This window comes from Didymosphaeria variabile, assembly GCF_027946475.1.
Source record: "Didymosphaeria variabile strain IMI 356815 chromosome Unknown scaffold_1, whole genome shotgun sequence".
NCBI lineage: Eukaryota > Fungi > Ascomycota > Dothideomycetes > Pleosporales > Didymosphaeriaceae > Didymosphaeria > Didymosphaeria variabile.
The window spans coordinates 148,824-165,858 of NW_026611620.1; the positions used below are offsets into that span (position 1 = coordinate 148,824).

Here is a 17,035-nt window from a genome sequence, read left to right on the forward strand (position 1 = left end):
CCGCTCCGATCGTGTTCTGCGCACCCTGGTATATGAGCAATATATGTAAACGATCCACCACGTGTCATATAAGCTTAATTACTGTGCCCCTGCTGAATCTCTTTGCCTATCCGACGTCTTCCTTTCTTTGATCTGGACTGTAGCCTTGAATATGGCAGCAGCACCACCTTCAATGCCTGCTACTGGGCCCGATGAGCTGACAGAGTATGGCGTCCGCACCATTGTCATCACAGTTGTTTTCTCTTCGCTCGCGACACTTGCGGTCATCGGAAGGTTCTGGTCACGATATCTGACCGCATTCAAGCCCGCACTCGAAGACTATCTAGTCGTTGCAGCGTTGATAGTGACCTGGGGATATGCGGCTGGCAACATCGTCTGTGGGTTCTAAATCTTCGTGTCAACCGCATTGGCTCCTAACAAAAATTCAGTCTCCTACAATGGCCTGGGAGTGCAAGCCGCCTCTCTCATCGCTGCGGGGAGAAACTACCAGCTGCAAAACCAACTCAAACTCCTCATCGCCAACCAAGTCACCTACGCCATTGCTCTCGGCCTCGTCAAAACCTCCCTCATCCTCTCCCTGATCCGCATCTTCCATGTCTCCAAGACATTCCGCATCGTCGCTTACCTCACTATGACCCTGTGCATCTGCTGGACCCTCCAAACCATCCTCATCGCCTTCCTCATCTGCCGCCCCATTTCCTACAACTGGGATCAAGTAAACCAGACAGGCTCTTGCGGCGACCTCACCGCCGCCTACGTCTCCATCGGCATAGTGGACGTCATCACCGACATCATCATCTTCATCCTCCCCCTGCCGCTCATCAGCAGACTCAAGATGCGCCGCTCCACCCGCTTCGCAACAATGGGCCTCTTCGCCCTCGGCGTCTTTACAGTAGCTGCAGGCGCCGCACGAACAGGCATGATCTACCACACGCGCTTCGACCCCACGGACCCCGAAGGTCCGACTATGAACCTCATCTGGGCGGCCGTCGAGCCGTGCGTCGCTATCGTGGTGGCATCTCTGCTCGTCACAAAGCCGCTCTTTGTCTTCGCCTCGGCAAGAGTCTCGTCGCTGATTTCCTCGCTGCCGTATGCGTCTGCGTGGTCGTCGAAAGGCACTACAAAGGATAGCAGCTATAACAACACGATTGGGACCGCAACGACGAGGAGTAAAGCTGGGTATAATAAACAGAGGAGTGATAGTGAGGAGGAGCTGAGGAACTTGGAGCATGGGAAGATTTGGCAGACGACGGAGGTGCATGTGGATGAGTGTGAGGCGAGTCCGGCGCCGCAGGGTAGGGGAGAGAATCCTGCGTATCCTAAGATGGCTGTGTGAGCTCTTGAGTGTGGGCATTTTTGCCAGCGTAAGTTCGTCTGTATATAGGGTAGATATTGGTTGGGTATAGAGGTTTGTCTTTGGTTTGCGTTATACCCTGTTAGCTGTAATTGTGAATTTGAAACTTTGTCATAGATCAATGTCCTAGTCTGTTTATTTTTATTTTTTTCAATTCTTCACCTGTGTTATCAATCGCAGGTAGTCGCACGTTTTGTCTCCACACGCAATCTATCCACTATCAAGAAGATCAGTCCATCAAATGTCTTCATTGCCAAACGACCCGGATGATCTCCCGCACACCGCCATTGACGCCCTCGAAACGTGTAACAATCAATACACAGATACCAAGAAAATCTATGACTGAGTGAGGCGAGTGTGGCATGCAAAACTATACACACTTCTACGATATGTGCCGTAATAGCAACACGATTTACTCCCTCACCTTCACAATCCTGACCTTCACCCCCTTAGTATCCGGCTCCACCTCCCCAATAAAGCAATCCCTCACAATCTTCACGTCGCGCTCATATATCGTATCCACCAACTCCAGCTCGAACCTCCTTACCACCGCCGCCATAGTCATGAGCATCATCGTCGTCGCAAAATTATACCCCAAGCACATTCGATGGCCCCTGTGGAACGGAACATAGTACTTGTCTTTTGTTGGGTTGATCTTGCCGTTTGCATCGAGCCAGCGCGAGGGGTCGAACGTGTGCGGGTTGGGGTAGAAGACGGGGTCGTGCAGGAGGTGACGGAGGGACATGCCGACGGGGGTGCCGGGAGCAATGACCCAGTCTTTGTAGCGCAGGGTTTCGGTGGGACACACGACTTCGAGGCGGGAGGTGGATATTGCCTGGAAGCGAAGCGTCTCTTTCATGACGGCGTTGAGGTAGGGGAGGTCTTCGAAGAGTTGCATTTCGGGCATGGCGTTGGGGTCGGGGATTGCGGCGTCGAGCTCTGCTTGCAGTTTCTTTAGGACTCGGGGGTTGGTGAGGAGGTAGAAGGTGCAGTTTGTTATTGTGCGGGCTGCAGGGTCGCCGCCGCCGAAGATGGCGGTGAAGGCGTCGTGGTCGAGACGGGTGACGGATTTTTCAGAAGGTGGGAGGGAGGAGTGGAGAATGCATTCGAAGACGGTGGCGGGACGTGTCTCCGGGCTGCCGTCCCAGATGGGGGCTTTGCCGGATGCAGCTTCCAATTCAGCGACGCGTTTGCATGCTTCGACGGCTTCGCGCTTCATTCTACCATGTAGACGGATTGAGGGTGCGAATACGGGGTATAGGATCGCGACGAGCCATTCTGGGCACGGAAGCAGCCACTGCGCTACGTAGGGATACTGCTTGAAGAATGGAGACACGGCTGCGATGGCCTTGACTGTCAGCAACCAGTCATGTGCTTCCTCGGCAGAGTGGTGGAGGCCAATGGTATGGCCGAAAGCGTACAGAGAGACAATCTCAGTGGCGGTGGAGAGGTAGTCGACACGGACATCCCTCACTTCCCCTTTGTGGGAGGCATTGGCAAAGCGCTCGCAAAAGGAGTCGATTTGACTTCGGAGAATCGGCTCTGCGGTGCGGTATACGCGCCGGGAAAAGTAGACGGCGAGTGGTGCTTTCCGGCCGCGATGGACTTCGTGTTTGACGGTGCCAAAAGCTGTGAAATACTGTCAGCATGCACGTAACAGCGGAATTTTGACCGACTACTGACTTCCTTGTGGTGTTCCTGCAAAAAGGCATGATGGGGGGAACTTGTCCCTTATCGCAGCCCCAGCACGGTATATGGTATCGTAGAATTCGGGATCGTTGATGTGCAGCTCATCAGGATTGATTCTCACAATCGGTCCGTATATCTCGTGGAGTCGGTCGGTCTCGTACATGAACTGGCCACCCGACCCTTTTAATATATCAAAGTAAAACTCGTACCATCTTGTCGCTGCAGCAAGTTTGGGTCCGGGGAATTTCGCAAGAGGGTGCACGTAGAGTCGATAGACGACAAGGCCAATGCTATAGACAGTGAAGAGCACCGGAAGGGCGAGCAGCGACTCTGTCAGGGTTGGGATGAACATGGCGATGGCTGTGACCCAAGGCTCTGGTTACTGGCTCTTCCACCTCTTTTGTTGGCCCATGTGTGATGGACCGGCGTGACCGAATATTTTTCCATTTTGGCCGACCTGCACTCGATTAGCTCGCCGGGCACCGGGAGTGAGATTGAAAGGTGATGATTACTGCACTTGTAGTGGGTCTATAGGTAAGAATCGGTCTAGAAATGCAGCTACCCAAATGGGACCGATAACGTAAGCGGACCCCATTTAATATATCAGCGTAACCGCCGCTAGTCAAGGAACCGCCACACCCCTGCAGTGAATTGCAGGGGCCACCGCGGCCGATGCCATCGCGACAGTACAAACAGAGGAGCTTGTTTCGACGATTTGACTCATTCACCCCATTCCCCAGCCTACCTTCTCGGAAGAAATCATGGCAGACATCATCATCATCGGCGGCGGCATTGGCGGCGTTGTACTTGCCTCGCGGTTGCACGAACGCAAACCTGAGCTCTCCATCACCCTCATCGAGGCAGGCCCTGATGTCACTGGAAAGCCGCACATCTCCAACCCTGCTGAAGCGGCGTTGGTGCACTTATCAGACCTCGACTATAAATTCTTTACGGCGCCCCAGAAACACCTCGGTGGAGCTCCAAAGTACAATTGCGCCATCAAGGGACTCTCTGGGGGCACAATCATCAACACTGGAGGCTGGATCCGTGGAGATAAAGCCGACTATGACGAGTGGGGAAAAGAGGTCAAGGACGACAGGTGGAGCTACAATGGCCTTCTTCCCTACTTCAAGCAGTCTGAGAAGCACTTCGACCCGAACGGTGACCCCACTCAGCATGGCTTTGATGGCCCCGTTGTCACTGCTTCAGTCACCTCGTCAGGCCGCAAGTTTCCCCTGCGCGAGCCCGTCTTGAAGTTGTGGCAGAACCTCGGACTGGAGCACATTCACGACGCAAACAATGGTCACCCTCAGGGCATCACCGATCTCATCGAGAACTGGAAAGATGGAAAGCGACAGATTGTTAGCGAGACATATCCTCTTGCTGGAGTCAACGTTCTCACTGAGAAAACGGTGCGCCGCGTCATCATCAACGACGACAAGGTTGCCGTTGGTGTCGAGCTTGCCAATGGCGAGAAGCTTTCTGTCAAAGAGGGGGGTCAAGTTGTCGTGTCCTCGGGCGCATACGGAACCCCCAAGGTCCTCCAGCTTTCTGGCATTGGAAACCCAGCTGAGCTCTCTAAGCATGGCATCCCCACAGTCGTCGACCTACCCGCAGTTGGCACCAATCTGTTTGACCACCTCATGCTCTTCCGGTACTGGAAGTTGAGACATCCTGAACAGGGACTCGCCCTTGGATCGCCAAAGTTCGGCGGTCCCAACTACGACAAAGGAGGACCGGTTGACTGGCTCGTCACAGCACCAATCGCAGTTGCACCTTACAAGGCCGCTCTCGAGAAAGACGTGGGACCAGTGTCAGACGATGATGCCCTTCTCCAGAACCGTAGCCATCTCGAGATGAACCTCTTGTACGCCGCCATAGGTGCCGAAACTCAAGGCCTCACCATCCCAATGGACGGCAACTCCGTCATGACTTTTTACATGGGCTGCTTGCCAACGTCTCGAGGATCGGTTACGCTTGGCTCGAGTGACCCAGAGGCTCCTCCAGTCATCGATCCCAACTACTACGCCACCGAGGCTGACAAGCACGTCATGCGCGAAGGCTTCCGCATGCACACCAAACTCATGTTTGACACTCCCGAGGGCCAAGACCTTGTCGTGGAAGAGTACACACCTGCTGGCCATGATGTTGCAGGCCTCAATATATCGGATGAGTCGATTGACAAACGTATTGCATTGGGCGGCTCCACCGTGTTCCATCCTGCGGGTACGGCCGCGATGGGCAAGGTGGTAGATCCGTCGCTCAAGGTGTACGGAGTGAAGGGCCTCCGTGTTGTGGACGCTAGTATTGTAAGAATATGTCTTGTGAAGTCGAGTCTTGCTGCATTAGCTAACAATAATCGCAGATCCCAAAGCCGATCGCTTCGCACACCCAGGTCGCTGTCTACGCAATCGCCGAGCAGGCCGCCGACATCATGCTCAGCGAGCTTTGAAGTGCTCCTCGTGAATCTTGGGAATGGTACAACAGGAGAAGCTGATCTTGGGTACGTTGGCAATATTCAAAAGGGACAGAGGTGATGGATCTGGGGCAAGACATGGTTTTGAAGAAACCACACGACGGTGAAACACCTTGCCGATATTTTCATTCAAATACATTTCAGATTCGAGCAGATCGAATACATTCTTGTACGGCCGAAATCCGTATTACCACAACAGTATCTAGAAGAACAACTTTGCTAATGAGGTCTAACGTCTCTTGATTTTCTCATCTTGCCGATTGACAATGTGTACGATGATGTCCATGCTGCTTCTGAAGCTTCAGACCGCAGCGCTGATTTCACCACCACTCCCCCCACGTCTCCTCCATGATCCTCCCAAGCACTCATATCCACACCCTCGGTCCTCCCGATCGTGGTAGCAGGGTTACACCTAAACCCATCAGCCGCGTCCTTTCCAGCTACCCTAAGACGACGAAGCGAGCGTCAGCAATACACACTGTAAAATACCGAGCACTGCCATCTAATCAAAAGCAGCCTTTCCACTGTCGAGGCAGTGTCGGCTATCTCTCACGTCAGGCTTATACTATGTAAGCTGCACGCATGCGATCTTAGCGTGCCCCACGTTCAGGTCCGGAGGGGCAACATCCTGGTAGATATGTGTGCATGCTTAGACTAAACGTGAGCATTTAGTGAAGCTTAAAGTGGAATTTAAGCTTTGGGGGGCTTACACGTCGTGTTATCGGAATTCTTCCAGACCATTTCCCAATGGGGTGCGGTGTACGAGACAACGTATCGATCTGGACGCCTGTGGGGTCCGATTTCTGCTGGCATTGCTTACTTTGGGTTGTGCTTGGTGCTGCAGCCATGGCGGTGCTCGGCGAAGAGATCGATTCCAAGCGTGGCGCAACGATCGTGGAAGATACCTCGCAAGGCAGGCAGATATTCAGGGCGGTTCGTTACCGGGGTGCCTGTTCGTCAAAATCAGTAGCGAAATGGGGCTATGGACACGCATGCTACGTCATGTTCGGAGTACGTTCGTTACATATATTTGGTAGGGGTAGGAAAAGTTACTGTGCGGTGGTGTAGTGAATTCTGCCCATGATGCATTTCTCGACTCTTGTATTGGCGCTGGCGGCTGCCCTCGTGGAAGGAACACTGTCCGGTTATCGCGAGCCAGTGGGCTTTGATCCTAAACGCGCTCTTGCGGAGCGCGGTTTCAACGTGGGGCGGTTGGCGACTTTTCTTAACGGCAACTTCAATGCTTCGAGTGGGGATTGTCCGGCAGCAGTAAGCCTTTACTCTATTTCGTTTCAAGGAGACGTAAGCTAACTCGTTCCCAGGTCTCTATCCTTCACAGCCTTTACCCTAATCGAACAATAGTGCAAAGCAGCCCAGAAGAACAGGCGTGGAGTCTAGGCTATTGGTCCGCGATCCAAGAGGATGTGACTCCAGCTGTTGTTTTTCAACCTGCCCGCGCCCACGAGGTTAGTACCGCGATCATTGTGTCTCGATGGACGCAGTGTAAGTTTGCGGTCAAGAGCGGAGGACACGCTTCAATGAAAGGCGCTTCCAACATTGACAATGGCATTACAATCGACTTGAAGGACTTAAATACCATACAACCAAGCCAAGATAAAAAGATTGTAGCGTTAGGCTCGGGCCTGAAATGGGGTGACGTGTATACGGAGCTGGCCAAACATGGAATCCAGGTTAATGGTGCGAGAGGCTCAGACGTTGGCGTTGGTGGCTTCACCACAGGGGGTAAGTGTCTCTCACAAACCGCTGTACACAGTGTTCATCTCTAAACTCTTATTTTAGGCGGCATCTCGTACTTCGCCAACAAATACGGTTGGGGCTGCGACAACGTCGCCAACTACGAAGTGGTCACCGCATCCGGGCAAATTCTCAACGTCAACCGCACCTCCTACCCAGACCTCTACAAGGCCCTCCGAGGCGGCGGTCCCAACTTCGGCATCGTAACGCGCTTCGACCTCGAGGCCTTTCCACAAGGCGACATCTTCTCCGGCAGCCTCATCTACCCCTACTCTGAACGCGCCAGCGTGATCCCCGCCTTCTCCAAATTCGCCTACAGCACCGACACCAAAGTCCACACCTGGATGTTCGTCCTCAACCTATCTGGCCAAAAAGTCTTCAGCGTCCTAAACATGTACTCTTCCCCCATCGTCGATCCTCCGGTCTTCGCAGAGATGCGCTCCATCCCCCATCTCAGCAGCGACACCGCGATCCGCAGCCTCGTCAACATGACGGACCAGATCGCCGCGCAAGGCCCGGCCGGATCCCGCGACATGTTCTGGACGCATACGTTCAAGATGGATGAGGACTTTATAGCGTGGTTTGTGGACATGTTCTACGCGGAGACGGACGCGATTAAGGGGAAGTACGACGGCTTAAACGCACTTCCACTCATCCAGTTCCTCACGCGCACGAACCTGGCGCGGTGGGCGAGGAACGGAGGGAATGCGCTGCCACTACGCGCTGCGGGCGGGCCTTACATCAATATCATTTTCGCGCTGATGTGGAAGAATGAGGCGGATGACGATGTGCTGATTGCTACGATTTCACGGGTGATGAATAAGGCGAAGGAGGAGGGTATAAGGAGAGGGATATTCGAGGAGTACGTTTATATGAACTACGGGAGCGAGTATCAGGATGTGTTGGAAAGCTATGGGGATGCGAACAAGGCAGCGTTAAAGGGCGTGGCGAAGAAGTATGATCCCAAGGGTGTGTTTCAGAAGTTGAGGCCGGGGTATTTTACTTTTAGGGGGGCGCCGAGGGTGGAGGGTCCTGGGACGGGGTCGTAGTGCATTGTAGATGCTGAGTAATTAATGATAAGTCTAAGCATAACGTGGATGCTATGTTATAAATGAATGTCGCGGCAATATGGGCAACGATGACGTTGATTGGAATTTGTTACAGGGGTTTGTTGCTACGGTATTGACTGGGCTTGACGTATTGGGAGCCAGGGTCGGGGGTCTGCATAGCGGACGCGGTCTATTGTGTGGAATCACTACCTCAGAGTGTGTTTTATTATGCTTGGAGATTTTGGTCTGTAGATATCGGCTTGAGAAGACCATCAAGTACAAATTACTTTAGAAATGACGTATAGATTGTGTAGACGCTAGGCTCTGCCCCTTGCAGGAAATCCAGTCGAATGCTTAGATGCAGAGATGGTGTATTGGTGGTATCTACCAATGGAGATGTTTTCTCGATCTGCTAGAAGGAAAGTAGGGTTATTTTTGTGTAGTTCGGTTTTCTTTCGAAGCAACTGACTGCTGAGAGTAAATATTGCGTATTCGCTGTGAAGCAGGACCTAGCGTTCATTACAAGCGTTAACAGCGATTATTGCAGATGTTTATGGCATTTCTACTAGCTTAACGGTTAGATGACTATCAATATTGCCTCAAGCCGCGGACCAATAGCTACGTGCAGGCCCAATACATGGGTTTTGAGCTGGATCACTCACTGCATCCGCCTCATAGATCGTTTGCCATACCTGTTGGTCAATCCCTGTGCGGTTGTTCCCGTGTGTCGAATCTTGAGTGCTGCTGCTTCACTATCTCTGGATCCAAATTTCTAACCTCGTTCAAGAATGCCTGAAGCAGTGGAGTGAATGCTGGTGCCATCTATGTCACGCAAGGTTTCGATAACCTTGATCAGTGGGTGCGAGCCGGCTACGAAGTCGCCAGCTGAGAGTCCGACGGTACAGTCATCGGGAAGCAGTGGAAACGACAATTGTGTGTTGGTTATTAGAGAACAGGTGTTGCAATACGTGGGCCTGACAGGGTGGCTGCCCCTATGCGAAGCTGCCCAGGTGTGCTAGGTGACAGTGACGATTGCCGATGACCACGTGTGAACGAAGCGATCCAACCTCGGTTGAAAGCGCTCTCTATAAAAGACCTTGATCTGCTCAGGTCAATACTTGTAAAGGAATGTATGCGCAAATGATTATTAGTCGGTGGTGTCGCTTGTGGCGGTCCCAACGGACGATTTGGGAGGGGTTTCCTGGGGGCGGTTATTGCCCGTCAGACGTGCAGTCGTCTGGGTTATCGGGTCCGCGGGCTGACTGTACGTCCGGTTGGCCGTTTGCACCACCTTCAGAGGGCTTAATATCGTCAAGCCGCGGCCGTGTAGACTCGGCGAGAACCTGCATATGGGACGGAGTAGTTGAGAGCAATGCGATGGTTTATGGAGGGGCTTTAGAAGGAAGATTAAATCTATATACGGTGCTTGCTCGGTAGTTAGGCAAAAGATCAAGCACTACGGTGGTACAGTAGCGAGAGTTTCTATTATCGTAAGGAATATGTGTGCCTCCTAGCCGCTCAGTTGTGTACCTTCTAAGTCGCCACTCGACACATGCCGCTGAATCATTTGAGATAAAGCTACAGTTGTGCGAAATACGAATCTGGCCTTGTCGAGCTGTAGTAAGGGCTATGGAATAGAAACATGCTTGTAGATAAATTAGGCAAACATGTCAGCAAGGAAGGCAGATACCACCGGATTGGATCGTTTAGCGCTCATCGTGGAAGGCTGACAAGGAAAAGCGAAGCTTCGCCCAATCCGAAGGTGACGATAAGCCAGGCTGGTGCAGGTAATATTGCGCATCAGTACCACTGGCTGGAGAAGCCTCTCAACCTAAGGGGACCGCATGTACACTGCAGAGAACTTCGACTTTTGCGATCCGAATCTCTGGGCGCAATACGACTTTTTGACTTTCCAATAGGCCAATTTTCGTGTTCATTGCAGTCTCACATGACTGAATCGGCCTTCACATCCCCGCGATCCAAAAATACTGGCTCCGACTCAGAATGGACGAGGCATCATTGTGGGGGCTGATGCTGTTGTACGCCATATATCAATGACCACCAGTTCGATTTAGGAGACTATAGGATCTCAAATAGCGCAGTCATCATGTCGCAGCTTAATGCTCAGTTTGTAAAACAAGGCTTCTGGGTGAGTTGTGAGGGTGTGCTCTTTCTGTCATACTTGTTTAATCTGGTATCCGCAGGTCGATAACTCAAGAGGCCCTGTTATGGGTCAAACTATTACCACTACGACGAAAACCGGAAACCTAGTGGTGGCACTCATGGCTGTTTTAACCACTCTCGGTACCAGCCAATTGTGGAGCCTGGTCATATTTGGTTATCACCAAATGCGAGTGAATGCTAGGCCCAAAGATGGCTTGCTCATGCAACAGCAAGCCCTCATGCGCACACTGCCGGCACCATTCACCATGCTTGCAGATTGGCTGAAGCTATGGTGGGTTTGGAGAAAACGCGTTGATCGGGCTCTCTCACGATCTCTATTACTCATCATGCTCGCGATCCTTTTTGCCGCCGTCACAATCGTTGTTGGAATTTTTTCATCATATCTCGTGGATAGTACCAACATTACTGTCCTCGTTCAAAGTCCTTATTGTGGCCCCGTCGACTTCCTTGGAGACGACATTGAAGGCTCAACGGAGAACTACTCTTTATGGAACGGTGAATACATGCAAAAGGTCGCTGACCTAGCTGATTCATACGCAAGAGATTGTTACGTAAGTAGGACGACAGTGCCAGAACGTTGCAGAATCTTCATCCGACCAACACTCCCCTTCCAACAGCAGAGGGTAGCTTGCCCTTTTGAATCGTCCATGTGCAAGAATATCTCACAGCCAGGTCTTGCTATCGACACGGGTCTGCTCGACCTCAACGAATACTTTGGGCTTAATCTCGCCGCTAGTGATACGGTCATGTTTCGTCGCAAGACTACTTGTGGAGTGCTGGAACTGAATGGACACTATGATGTTCTCAATGCTTCCAACTTCCCCGATTTTGAGCTGAATACAGGTCGAGCACCGTGGGCGGGAGAGCAGATGATGCGTATGTATTTCGGCCACACTATGGCATCCAATTTTACGTTTGCGGTGCAGTATATGCCAGAAGAGCGAGAGAGCTTGGCGACGACGAAGTGAGTTATCCGAGTCCTTCCAACCTATGCATGTCTGATATTGCGTAATAGCCTACAATTCGACTATCCCTCCCCTTATTGGAAGGACTTCGGTGGTACTTTTGACTCAATTCCTCAGATACGGAGCAACAATAGCGACCTGGTTGTAGTATTTGTTTCAACCCGCGGCCAACGCTGGAGAACCCCGGTGGACGACCCTCTGTACTCGGCACATAAAGTCGTCAGAAAAAGACAGTCAGACAACCGAACATATACTTATTATAGCCCAGACTTACCTGCGTCTGCGTTTGGCTGTCAATATCAAGCAGGTCTTCGCGCCCCCCAGCATTCATCGGATGACTGACTTATCGGCAGTATCAATTTTGCTTCGCCCAAAGTAGGCAAGACAGTAATTGCACAGACCTTCGGGGCTTACCGCCATCATTTGATTTCCCAGGCGCGAATGAAATTCAGCAAGCACTTCTGAAGCTGCTCATAAGAATTGCGTATTCTAATAGCGCCGAAACTGGGGCGGATCATCTTACACCTTCCACCTTGAACACAGGTGGTGAAATAAATTTACCCAGCGATCAGTGGCTCAATGACTTCGTCATGCTACACAACAATATTGCAGTGCAGATGCAGATCGCATTATCGACATATGCCGTTGGTCTTTCGACTTTGGACCTAGGAGTTATGCCACCATTGCTCAAGAACCAGACTAAAGCTGAGAGAGACTTATGTGGTTTGCAACGGATGCAAAGTCCGGGAGGATTTGTGTGAGCTCTTTTCCAACCGAGCGTAGTCGGTCCCAATTCATCTTATCATTACACTGACTTTGTGAGTAGTAACATCAATGTCTTTGCACTCGCCTTCGTTATCACTTTTTGCATGGTCGTCACGATTCTTGATCTCGTTCTGCTGAGGTTTCTCATTTTCTGGCGCAAGTTCAGAGGTCTTCTGGCTCCACGTATTGATGCTTGGGTTCAAGACGGGGTGTTTCAGCTTCAACGTCGAGCTTATGAGGTCCAGGGCAAAGGCACCTGGGAACGTCTAGACAAGGAAGTGCCTGTTACTACAGACAGCACAGAGCTCTCGACACTGCCTTTTGATTCGAGACCCTTCTGCGATTGCGCATCGTTTTCACTATTCGGAATAAAGCCATTGTCAACGACTACAACAATGGTTTCACAGGCATCTCGTCGCGAGGAAAAGTCACCTGGTTCGATATCGAAGAGGTACGAATTCGCGGTGAACACATCGCATCCTGCACCAAATTCGACGGCTTCGGAAAGCCAACTTCGCCCCATTGCGGACTCTGAACCTGACGAGGAAATTGAGCAGAGCGGGTCGAATGCAACCCATTTGCAGCATGCGTCAGGAGCGGAGAAATTGCCACAGTCGTAATATTGATCCGTGCGATGACACTCTGGACACGTTGTTGTCCAATCTAACAAAGAGAGAGTATTAGCAAGTCTACAGTAATAGATTTGGTTGACCCATCACCTAGCAAACAGCAATGCATTGCGTCTCTGTATGTCTGCAAGATTAAAACGCAAACTTGCAATCTCACCGAGAATACATATACTTGCTACCTTTCCAAACAGATGCTTTTAAGATAGGAAAAGTGTAGTCCGACTAGTTAGCTTCGGCTCTACCTTGACGCGTTATCTGTTGCTTATATACTATCCGATTTGGATGAGGTGGGAACAGCATGCAAGGCGACAAATTCAACCCGGTTTTCAACCGCGATCTTTCACCAGTTCAACCTTCTCAAGGGACCATCACCTTGTGCACGGAGTCTCTTGCCAGTAGCTCCGTTAGCGTCGAATTCGTTTCTATATAAAGCCCGCCGCCCTCGAGCCTCGAAATTCCACCCACCAGAAACGCTGACTGCAGTCATCTACCTTACCTTCGATTTCGCGAAAGACACGCCACGTTAGCTTCCAACATGGTGTTGCTCAAGAATCGAGTGAAGATGTCTTCTTGGTCACAGCAGTATGTGGTCAAACTCTACCCGCCGCCCAGTGACACGTGGGAATTGGATCACCATCAATACCGATACCACTTCTCTGGCTATCCAAAACAGTCCGACCCTGTCATAAACTTCATCAGGGGCGCAATTCGTCAAGTCGCAAAGCAGCACATGTACGTCGCCGCTGTATCCTACAAGATTAAGCCACTCGACCATCTACCTCCGATCTGGCCGTTGAGCAAGCAAAACGAACAATGGTCGTCGAAACTCTACGCTATCAAGAAATGTTTCGACGAGTTTCCATACTCGATCTTGGTGTCAGTCAAGCGCCCTAGCGACTCACAACCACTCACGATGGACCGCCTAATGGTTCGGATTGACAAGGACGTGAAGCCAATGCGCCTCAAAGAGTTCCTGCTGGATCTGGCAGTGGGAGACACTTACGGGCACCCTACCGGACACCCTGGTCTCTCGGATAAAGAAGCGCATGATAAGTGGTGGCGAACAAACGGGATGTCCTTTCGGCTGCTGAACCTTCCGAAGGAGCTTCGGTTCAAGATTTACCTGCACGTTCTTGGCTCCGTGATTCGACCTCATACAATTCGCTGGGGTTTCAGCTCGGGGCGAGTGGTGTTGGGTTCGATGGAGAACAATCCTGATTGGCCAGACCGTGTCAGGATGGCGCAAGCGTTCTCTGGTCTCACTGCGCCTAGGCTTATCAAGGAGCACACCATTACTCAGGGCTTGAAAGAACTTGAGTATCCCAACTACAACATCCTGCGTGTCAACAAACAAGTCCATCGCGAAGCAATGAGGGCTGGTTGGACAGGCACGGAGAAGATGTTCCATACTGTTGACACACTCCGATCGGTACTCCAGTGCCCTAATTTGCCCGTGGCAGCTAATCCTCTCGCAAATGTCACCCTGAGCCTCGACCTTCAGAACTTTTTCCTATTATTCGGGTGGACTGTGGACCCACATCTTCGTCAGTCACACGCTCCGCACGTCGGCCCCGGTCGGTTCTTCCGGCAACCCGAAGCCTCCGCGATCAAGAAGCTATCATTGACATTCCCAAATCCATACAATCGCCGGCTCGACAGTCCCTGGACACTCCTGTATGATACGGTTCGTCCTAATCTTGAGATTTCTCAATTTCGTGAACGATTCCAGTACTTTCAAAAGTGGCCTTGTTACCGCCATGTTATAGACTGGATCCTAACCTTTGCACACCCCTTTTTGAAGCGCATCCCTTCCATTGATCTCCGCGGCTGTATCAAGACCGGAACGAAGAATAAGTGGGAGCATATCTTCCGCACCGAGTACGCTCTCAGCCAGGGCAAGGAGACCTACGGCGGCCATGGATTCATCTACGAAGAGGCTACAGCGGCCCTCGAGGATCGGAAGGATTATGTCGAGTAAGTGATTGATCTCTACAACATTTTACGCGACTATTACTAACTAGTAGCATAGTCCCCCTAATCAGCTTCTAGGTGCCCCTGCCTGCGACTGTCCCAAGTCATGCGTCAATCCACCCGTCGAGCCTGAAATTCCAGCTGGAAAGCGGGTCCAGGACTACCATCTGCGTCATCAGCTCCTTCATGGATTTGACCACGATGATAGGTTTCGGATGTCAGACTTTGACGACACACTCGAGGATGTCGAAGTCGATGTGAAGAAATCTCTGACGAACGTTGTGTCCGCCGAGAACGATACTTCCGCTTGGAACGATACTTCCGCTTGGAGCGCTACTTCCGCTTGGAACGCTACTTCCACTTGGAACGCTACTTCCGCCGAGATCGATACAGCTGCCGACATCGATATGTCCGCCTCGACCGCACCCACCGTGCCCACCGGACAAGACTACCCCGGACCAGGTCATCACTAGTCTCATCCGTAACCCAGGCGCCCCGAAGTCACTCTTGTAGGTACGAAGTGCCATCTCCCAATTAAACGATCCTCCACTAACACGTATAGGGCCTAGAAGACGTGCTATCTGTTGTCGCGATTGGCATTGCCGGCCTTCGCCTGTATTTACTTACCTTGCTCTTGTTTCCTGCGAGTATATATCGATTAGCTGCAGTCGACTTGATGTGTTTCTAGTACTGGCGTCACAATCGCGTTAGATTTCCACGACCAAATTGATGAGAGGAGCAGAAAGCGTGGTCAAACAAGGGTGAGCCCGGTTATAGTATGAACATGAAGCCGGCTACGGCGTTGATTCTGTCGTGTTTATCTCTCGAATCACTTGCAGGTACATACCATAGGCGTCTAAACAAAAGGAGCTGAGATTCACACTTCTTCATTTGTTACCCTCAACACAACTAGCCTGTTTTCATGCAGTGTTGACTCAATTCCTCTGACTATGGATCGCGTTCTGGTTCATATGGACAGGTACGAGGAACCGAAGCCGCTCAAACATTTTCTAGTGGACCTAGCGGATCGAGGACACCCAGGACTGTCACTATCTCAAACACAGTACAAGTGGTGGTCGAACAACGGAAAGACTTTCCGATTCCTCGATCTGCCCCAGGAATTGCGACTCAAGCTACTCGTACATGTCCTCGGCACGAACATCCAGCCCCATACTGTCACTCGTTCTCAACTTCCCGAGCAAGTTGTGCTCGGCTCCAAGCGAAGAAACCCTGATTGGAACAGCCGCCTGAGTTTGGAATACCCTAATTACGCAATCTTCGGCGTCAGCAAGCAGGTTCATCAAGAAGCGAAAATGGGAGGGTGGACGGAAACGCACAAGCTGTTTCATGGAGTCTACACCTTGAGCCGAGTTCTCTGATGTCCGAATCAACCCATAGAGCCCAATGCTCTCTCTAAGGTTGTCCTATTCATCGATTTCCTGGAGTAATTTACCTTATTTGGCTTCCATGTGACACCAATAGCTGTCCGAGGAGGCGGGACACCCCCGGCTGAAGTGCTCCGACAGACATCTTCGTTGACAGACCAAACGATGATTTTCCCCACTTTGGATCATTACTTCCCTTCCAGCAATCCCTGGCAAGAGCGGGTGGATGTCAATTGGGGAGCCCCACAATTCCGCAATGTCCAAGGGCAACCTTGTTATCGGGTCATCATCGACTGGATCTTAACTTTCGCCTATCCTTACGTAAAGCACATCCCTAAGGTCCACTTGCAAGGCCACATCAAGAATGTGACCAAGACAAAGTGGGACCGCATCTTTCTGACCGAATACCTACTGGGTCAGGGCAAGGAGATCGGTCACCATGGCTTCGTATACCAATCCGCACTAGATGTCATCTCGAACGAGCCTGCCTTCGCACTGTAAGTATCAATCGTCAACTCGTACATCTCTTAATTAACGACTTCCAGTGCGCCACACTGCTACTGTCCCAAGTCCTGCATCAAAAAGTACGAGTGGTGGCCGTGCGGGAGAGAGGTCAAGGATCGCGAGCGTCGCCGGCAGCTTGCAGACACCTTCGACTTCAACGACACTTTCCGAGAGGAAGACTTTGAGGCCTGCCTAGAGCCCCTAGAGACGGAGGAGGTGCAGACCGCACCATACCCTCTTATTCCTGACAGGAAATTCCTGGAGTAGACCGAGCGGAAGTGGCGCATGGAGGTTGGAGCAGCCGCCTTT

At 51.5% G+C, this 17,035-nt stretch overlaps 7 protein-coding genes across 7 annotated transcripts; 6 read left to right on the plus strand and 1 right to left on the minus strand.

Annotated features, from left to right (window-relative positions):
• Positions 1 to 172: 172 nt before the first annotated feature.
• On the plus strand, positions 173 to 1,336 carry N0V89_000018 (uncharacterized protein; the record flags this gene model as incomplete). Its single annotated transcript, XM_056208844.1, has 2 exons — positions 173 to 377; positions 429 to 1,336. The coding sequence occupies 2 exons, from the start codon at positions 173 to 175 to the stop codon at positions 1,334 to 1,336; spliced, it is 1,113 nt and encodes a 370-aa protein (XP_056075666.1).
• Positions 1,337 to 1,766: 430 nt separating this feature from the next.
• Positions 1,767 to 3,395, minus strand: N0V89_000019 (uncharacterized protein; the record flags this gene model as incomplete). The annotated part of the gene is made up of 2 exons (XM_056208845.1): positions 1,767 to 2,983; positions 3,038 to 3,395. The coding sequence occupies 2 exons, from the start codon at positions 3,393 to 3,395 to the stop codon at positions 1,767 to 1,769; spliced, it is 1,575 nt and encodes a 524-aa protein (XP_056075667.1).
• Positions 3,396 to 3,804: 409 nt separating this feature from the next.
• Positions 3,805 to 5,495, plus strand: N0V89_000020 (uncharacterized protein; the record flags this gene model as incomplete). Its single annotated transcript, XM_056208846.1, has 2 exons — positions 3,805 to 5,352; positions 5,409 to 5,495. 2 exons carry the CDS (start codon positions 3,805 to 3,807, stop codon positions 5,493 to 5,495), a joined length of 1,635 nt encoding a protein of 544 aa, XP_056075668.1.
• A 1,562-nt stretch (positions 5,496 to 7,057) lies between these two features.
• N0V89_000021 (uncharacterized protein) lies at positions 7,058 to 8,323 on the plus strand (the record flags this gene model as incomplete). Its single annotated transcript, XM_056208847.1, has 2 exons — positions 7,058 to 7,262; positions 7,320 to 8,323. 2 exons carry the CDS (start codon positions 7,058 to 7,060, stop codon positions 8,321 to 8,323), a joined length of 1,209 nt encoding a protein of 402 aa, XP_056075669.1.
• Positions 8,324 to 10,430: 2,107 nt separating this feature from the next.
• On the plus strand, positions 10,431 to 11,475 carry N0V89_000022 (uncharacterized protein; the record flags this gene model as incomplete). The annotated part of the gene is made up of 2 exons (XM_056208848.1): positions 10,431 to 10,472; positions 10,528 to 11,475. The coding sequence occupies 2 exons, from the start codon at positions 10,431 to 10,433 to the stop codon at positions 11,473 to 11,475; spliced, it is 990 nt and encodes a 329-aa protein (XP_056075670.1).
• A 1,926-nt stretch (positions 11,476 to 13,401) lies between these two features.
• Positions 13,402 to 15,310, plus strand: N0V89_000023 (uncharacterized protein; the record flags this gene model as incomplete). The annotated part of the gene is made up of 2 exons (XM_056208849.1): positions 13,402 to 14,840; positions 14,896 to 15,310. 2 exons carry the CDS (start codon positions 13,402 to 13,404, stop codon positions 15,308 to 15,310), a joined length of 1,854 nt encoding a protein of 617 aa, XP_056075671.1.
• A 477-nt stretch (positions 15,311 to 15,787) lies between these two features.
• Positions 15,788 to 16,993, plus strand: N0V89_000024 (uncharacterized protein; the record flags this gene model as incomplete). Its single annotated transcript, XM_056208850.1, has 3 exons — positions 15,788 to 16,158; positions 16,426 to 16,719; positions 16,768 to 16,993. The coding sequence occupies 3 exons, from the start codon at positions 15,788 to 15,790 to the stop codon at positions 16,991 to 16,993; spliced, it is 891 nt and encodes a 296-aa protein (XP_056075672.1).
• Positions 16,994 to 17,035: the final 42 nt, after the last annotated feature.